Source organism: Cydia strobilella, chromosome 2, assembly GCF_947568885.1.
Source record: "Cydia strobilella chromosome 2, ilCydStro3.1, whole genome shotgun sequence".
NCBI classification, from domain to species: Eukaryota; Metazoa; Arthropoda; class Insecta; order Lepidoptera; family Tortricidae; genus Cydia; species Cydia strobilella.
In genome coordinates, this window is record NC_086042.1 from 3,984,164 (window position 1) to 3,991,481 (window position 7,318).

The 7,318-nt window shown below is 36.0% G+C and overlaps 1 protein-coding gene across 1 annotated transcript; it reads left to right on the top strand.

Moving 5' to 3' along the window:
• Nucleotides 1–3,887: 3,887 nt before the first annotated feature.
• Nucleotides 3,888–6,273, top strand: LOC134749285 (uncharacterized; the record flags this gene model as incomplete). Its single annotated transcript, XM_063684183.1, has 3 exons — nt 3,888–4,150; nt 4,752–4,759; nt 4,949–6,273. Coding segments are annotated over 3 exons (582 nt in total), but the record flags the coding sequence as incomplete, so codon positions are not given.
• Between the last annotated feature and the right edge of the window lie 1,045 nt (nt 6,274–7,318).

Below are 7,318 nucleotides of genomic sequence, written 5' to 3' on the forward strand. Positions count from 1 at the left end.
ACATACACGATGGTAGAACGAGGCACGGGGCGTCCTCTGATGGTGGTAAATGGTTTCACATTCTCAAAGTACAGCAAGAATACTTACCGTTGCTCCAAGTACTGCAGGAAACGTTGTCAAGCGCTGGTTAAGTTGGAAAAAGATGGTAGAATATCGCAGGCCGTGGGGGAACATAACCACTTACCACCAGAACAGGTTTTTATGATGCAGTATAACGGACTTCAATATGTTAAAGCACAATATTCTTAGGCAGTGCTTTTGATACGAATTATGGTGTTTAATGGTTTCACGTTCTTAAAGAAGCTTAAGAACACTTACCGTTTGTCGAAGTATGTAAGGAAACGTTGTCAAGCGGTGGTTAAGTTGAGAGAATATAGTAATACTGCGCTAGTATTGGAAGTAAAAAAAACAAGGTACCCTCAAGCTTTGGTTAATTTAAGACTGGGGTTTTGAATGATTCACGGTTAGTTTCACTAGACTTATATTGAAATAATACAAACAATACAAATAATACAAAAGGTAATCACGGTCTATATCCCGGTCAATATAAGCCTAATTTAAGACTGAGTAGGCCCTCAGCACACGAGGCGTAGGCGTGACTGAGCGTCGCGTCTCCGTGGCGTGTTACGAGAGGCGTAGAGTTCTGGGAACCATACGTCGCGTGATCGTTCGGTTTGCATTCAAAGTCTTCACGCTTACGCCACGCCTACGCCTGCCGTCTTGACGGCAGAGATCTCACGCTACGCTATGACTACGCTTTGTGTGCGTACTTGTTTGAACTTGTACGTGTTCGTTGCGTTCTCGTTCTACGCGACGCTCACGCCTACGCCTCGTGTTTTGAAGGCCTAAAATTAACCCTAACTTTTTATTTATTATTATCTATTTATTGTGTAATGTTAATAGAAAAAAATATAGTTGTTTTTGTTGCACGTATATATTGTTTCTGTCCGTGACTGTTAGGAATATTTTCCTATTAGAATATTGAAACTACAACATTGATATTGATGTTAAGATTATATAATTTCTATCCCCAGATGTAAGGAATGTGCATTATTTCAGACGTACAATACAAGATAATTCCGAACAGCAGAGGACGGCCCCTCATAGTGGTTAACGGCTTTACATTCTCGAAAAAGAGTAAGAACTCCTATCGTTGCTCGAGGTACAACACCATCAAATGCAGAGCCGGTTTTCAAATGAATGCCGAGCAGAAAATCATCAAGTTTACTGAAGACCACAATCACAAACCTCCTCCTTACGAGTATGTCGGCGCGTCTAGGATAGACATGAAAGTCGAATTATTACTTGAATAAATTACGGCAAGCGGGAGGTTTACCTACCCAATGTCATGGTAGAAGAGTTTTTTCAGTGAACTATATAAGCGGTCGCCTGCCGCAGTTGTCAAGCTTTTCATTAGCAAATTCTATCTCTATCTCTGTCTCTATTTCTAATTTATATTTCAAGTATCCTTTACTTAGTTAAAATGTATACGTGTATAACTATAAAAATACAGAGTAGGTTGCACTACAGTGTGCAGAATATATATCTGACCCCAAATGCAATAATAGCCAATAAAATCACTTTCAGTTTGTAATTTACATTTTAACACCTCACAGGGTATACTTATGTATACTTTATTACTTTAAATATAACACCATGAAATATAAACAGATAAACCATCACGAGCTCTTTCGATCCTAATTTAAAAGTGTCCATACAATTATAGGTGCGTCGAGTTCACGAACATCTATACTATACAAGCCAACGTTGCACATGACCAAGTTCGCAAATTGCGGGCATTTTTCTCTGTCACTCTAATTACGCCTTCATTGGAGTAAAAGAGAAAGATCCCCGCAATTTGCGAATGTCGGTTTTCGCGATAGCCGACAGGGCCTTTGTCAACGTTGGCTTGTAAGATGTCTGTAAACTCCAGTCCACTGTAACGTCTTACATCGATTTCATTACAATGCGCTATTAAAATATTTCATTTATTTTTATTTTTTCAGGTTTTCCTGAATACACTACGGTTCCAAATAGTCGAGGACAACCTCTACTGATGGTTAATCAGTATACGTTTTCAAGGCACACGAGAAATTACTACCGTTGCTCTAAATACGTTACCATTAAGTGTCCGGGTCATATCAAACTGGACCCTAATATGAAAATTGTAGCGTTAAACGAAGAACATAACCATCAACCGCCTCTTTATGTTCAAACTTCATCAGGGTTGCATCGATTGCATATGTAGGGTTTTTTATATTAGAAAACTATTTCACGAGGTTTGGAAAGTTGAACTACAGCATGTAATAGTAGTTTATGCAACTGATACATAATGAGAAGCCATAAAACACAAGTATGGTTTTATGAAACGAGCGTCAGCGAGTTTCCTAATAGATTCACACGAGTGTTTTCAGGCTTAATTATATACAGTTGCATACACTACTTTATCTACACACACATCGTAAGTACTCTAAGATGGGTTCAGAAGCCGTAGGGAAATGACCTGCATTGCTACTAGTGCTACCTGTAAAATATGTATAGACTATAGATATTAAAATAATCCGAATTTTTTTTTTTACAAATACAGAAACAAACTACTAATATTTTCAACTAAAATGTAAATTACAAACAATGTTTCACAATTCTACATTCGTAACAGCAAAAAACCAACAAACAAATGACAACAGTAATGGCGGCAATTCGATCCTCCGTCAAGACGATTTTTTTTTAATTATAGACGACACGAATGAAATCCCTATTCTCATGTCACTGGAGATCAAATGTCGGGCGATTTATATTAAAAAATGATACTGAATTGACGTTTCGTGTCGATAACTGTTTCAATATCTATGGATACTAGAATAGAGACCTACTTGAGTTTCGACAGCTGTTCCAAATTTAAACTCATAACCTTACAAAAATCTATATTGTAATAACCCGAAGACAATATTATTAAAGTACACATTTTACCTACTACCACATATAAGAACGTTCTTATAGTAAAATTGGTTGTATAGTAAAATAATGCTTGTCATTTCCTACGGTTTCTGAACGTATTTTAGAGCATGATATGTGCGTAGATAAAACAAATAACGAAAGCTTCGTTTTTTTTTAATTTTATGCCCTGGACCTTTAAGCCAAGTCTTTATTTTTATTACACTGCACTACTATTAAAGTTTTAACACTGTGTTTTTAATGTATTTGTAAATTGGTTGATACGTTTGAATGTGTTAAAAAGCGATCGGTGTGACGTGTAACCCGCCCTTAAGATTAAGGTATTAAAAAAACAATATCTCATTGTTAGATTTTTTTATTTTTAAGGCAGTAAAATAATTTTACAAATATATATTTTGTTTTTTATTATATTATATTTTAATACACATTGTTTTTTTTTTTTGATGATTGTATCTACAATTTTGTAATTTTTAATTAATTCCGTTCAAAATATATTTTAGAATCTCACTACTACGAGTAATTAAAATAAAATTCAGACATGTAATACATGAAATTAGGTACCTACACTTTTGTTCTCTTTAATTGTTCACAACATGTTCCTATCTTATGGCTAAGGCTTTAAGGGCGTCGGTATTGCTTGCCATCAGGCGTTCAGGCGATTCATCTGCTCATTTACATCCTATGTCATAAAAAAAACTTGCTGCCGGGCTAGCACATGATTGGCGCGAGAGTATCTCTCCGCGACATAGACTACCCTTCCCCCTTTAATTCATCCAGTTAGTAAAAGACGGGTAGTCTATCTCGCGGCGAGATACTGTCGCGTGCTCGGCCTACTGTGTTTGTATGTGTTGCGTCTATATAATTTAGCTGTTTGCGCAGTTTAGATTTTTTTACTAATATTGATGCTATTGTTTTTTCAATCTGTATAATAATGCCACATTTCAGTCTCGGAATACAAGATAATTCCAAACAGACGGCGTGGACGGCCTCTCATAATGATCAATGGCTTCACGTTTTCAAAGAAGAGCAAAAACGTCTATCGTTGCTCCAAGTACAATACCACTAGATGCCCAGCTAGCGTCTATTTGAATGCTGACCTGATTGTAACTGGTTTGAGTGAAGATCATAATCACCAGCCTCCTAAATATGTGTCATCATCTTCCTGGCGATATCCTGGATTTGTGCCGCGGCTCATGTAAGCCTGGGCTCCGCTTGGCAACTAATTCCAAAAATTGTCGTAGTTTTTCCGAAAGCGGCTGAAATGTGACTTTCCAACCCACAGAGGAAACCAGGCCTGATTCGGATTAGTACGGTTTCCTCACGATGTTTTCCTTCGCCGAAAAGCAACTGGTAAATACCAAATCGCTTTTCTATGAAGGAAAACATGTATATGTATATGCCTCCTTAACATGTGTATGTTTCTGAAATGTTTATGAAAGTCAAAGTCAGAAGAAGACTACAGACGTAGAGATACCAAAGTTTGCCTTTATACAAATTTAAATTATATTTAATTATTAATTGGTTTTGTACAGTAGTTTTTATTTCCTCTCCTATGGCATCAGGTAAACTTTTCGGTTTAGGCTGGTGCAGTGAAAATTTTTCACCCGATATATCTAAGGCTCAATTACGCGTTAATACCTTTATTTGTTGCATGCAATAAGTCCCATTTAGTTGAAATAATGTGCGAAAATCATGAATGTTTAAATCAATATCTAGATTCAACTTGAAGCATGTTTCACAATGTTAACACTGACACCTAAAACTGACAATCTTCTATCCATTTCTGTGTCGATAAGTAACGACGGTACCTGGAGTCGATCTTTACTTGTTGGACCAGCAATGTGCGGCGAATCAGGAATGTTACATGTTGCACAAATATGCACACCCTTATACTCCTTTTTTGTAGCGTACTATTTTTACTATATTAATCTTATAAAATGATTTTATAAACTTATGATGCGTAAGCATTCCTAAATTGTTCGTTTCTTTTCAGATTTTCTTCTGCCGATAACAGCAGATTTTGCCCAGTCGATTGACGCAGAGTTTCCTCAGACAAACTCAGATTTTCCTCCTTACAAAATGATAACCACACAATCAGGAACATCCCTTGTAATGGTGGAAGACTACACATTTTCGAAACACAAATATAATAGCTACCGTTGTTCTAAATATACATCGAGTAGATGCAGGGCGTCCGTGAGATTTGATAACTTGGGTAACATTAAGTCATACCATGGAGAGCATAACCATGAGCCTCCGACGTACGTGACGTCGCATGGGAAATATTTGAAAATTAACTCTTAAAGTGTACTATGTGGCTCGGAGCCTGGCCGAATTTTAGGGGCAGTGAGCTTATAAAACTTTTAGCTGTTGGAGGAAAATGCTATTTGAGTGGCGATCATTGTAGGAAAAAACAATGCAGACTCCCTATAAGTTTTTTTAAAACTTGGGGCCTTGGGGGGCGAACTGTTCTTCTATGTACGGCTAAATGATAAAACGAGTATGAAGTGATGCTATTTTGACCACGAAGCAATACCCATTGAAAAAAATTGTTTACCCTTAAGGTCAGCCAGGGAAATTACAACTATGGGCCAAATGTAGTTGCTCTAAAAATACAAGAATTGAGTCGGATCTAGAGACCACCCACTTTCATGGCACACTTTCTCTAGTCACCCATGGCTCTAGCTTTACAGGCTGACTTCTTGTCTTTTTAGAGTAGTTTCATTTGCCCTAGCTGACCATACTGTATTTTCGCGATTTAAATACTAAATTCATATTGGTTTACTCGTATTATTCGTATTTCGTGTATTACTCGGTTTATTCGTATTGGTTGGTGGTGGCTATGAGTGTTATCTAGTCTTGTCTTGTGTGTTTGAGTGAGGTTGAAGTGGAGGTTGATGTTTATTGCACAATAAAAACATTCCGTTTTGGATCTCATTTCATTATATGTTTGAAAGTTTTTTTAATATTTTATTTTATTATTTATATAATACGTTTGAAAATCATACGAGTAGTAGGGCTTTACGAGAGGTAACTTCCGATGCCATTGAATTCTAATCATAATCACGGATCCTAGAATTCTAAGTATGTGTACACCTGAAACAGATGAAAATACGACTTAGTATTATGTATTTGTTCAATGTCGTAAAGATGTAAGGCGAGATATGCTTGGGCCGATTCGTGGTATTCTCAATTCGATTTTCCATCGAACTATGTGGATGATATATTTCTTTTTCTATCATGTAACCATTAATTAAGTAGTTTACGGGAAGTTACATATCGTAAAAGTACTGCTCAAAAACAAACCAATCTGAGCATACCTTGCCTTCGTTTATATAGATAGACAGACAACAATTTTGTGTGGTGTGTACCTAATTAATTATTTGTAAATACCTATATTTATTGTGAATTAAATTAAATTTTCAAAATATGACTACATTTTTCCCTCATTCTTCTTTTACCTGCCTACACTAATAAGATCTTTAACAAATAATTGTATTTTAGTCGGTATTTTTATTTTGATTTGTTTCATTTTATTTATTTACAGAATTTCCTTCGTCTAAAATGATTTGACGGCAGATGAAAAGTATTTAAAATATAGTATAAGTATCTAGAAATACTTATTTTAAATAACATCTATCTCTATCTTTATTTTATTTATTTACAGAATGTCCGTCGTATGAAATGATTACCTCTTCTAAAGGAACTTCACTTCTCATGATCAATGGATATACGTTTTCAAAAAGGAACCAGCATTATTATCGCTGTTCTAAATATAACTCTAAAAAGTGCGAAGTGGTAGTCAAATTCAACTGCAAGGGAAATATAAAATCGTACCAAGGGGATCATAATCATCCACCACCGGCACCACCAAAGTTTCTTCGACGGCAGATAGAATTAGTTAGCATCTAGATTTTTTTATGACTAGTAAATTAAATTAGTAAAGTTCAAAATTTCTGCGTGGTATTTTATCTTTGATTTAGTCGTAAGATATAGGTACAATATAATGCTATGAAACTTAATATGACTAGTTTTATTAGTACTTAAAACAATACTTCCTTTGCCGCGGGCAATGTCACTGTCAATTTTTCCTTGATCAAATAAGTGACGGATTTAAGGCATAATCGAGACCGTAATGTGGCAACGAACGTCACTCATTTTATGCCGCAACAGTAACGCAGCTGGAGTTGCCATCCGAGTATCATCTGTAGAAAAAACGTAACCTTGGCTTGTATTATTCTACCTTCCACCACCAATAGGTTGAAAGCCAATTCATAGTATCAGTTTTAGATCTCATGCTGATCTTTCCGTTTGGAATTCAAGATAACTTATGTTCCGTAAGTTTTCTCAAAGCTCGATTTGC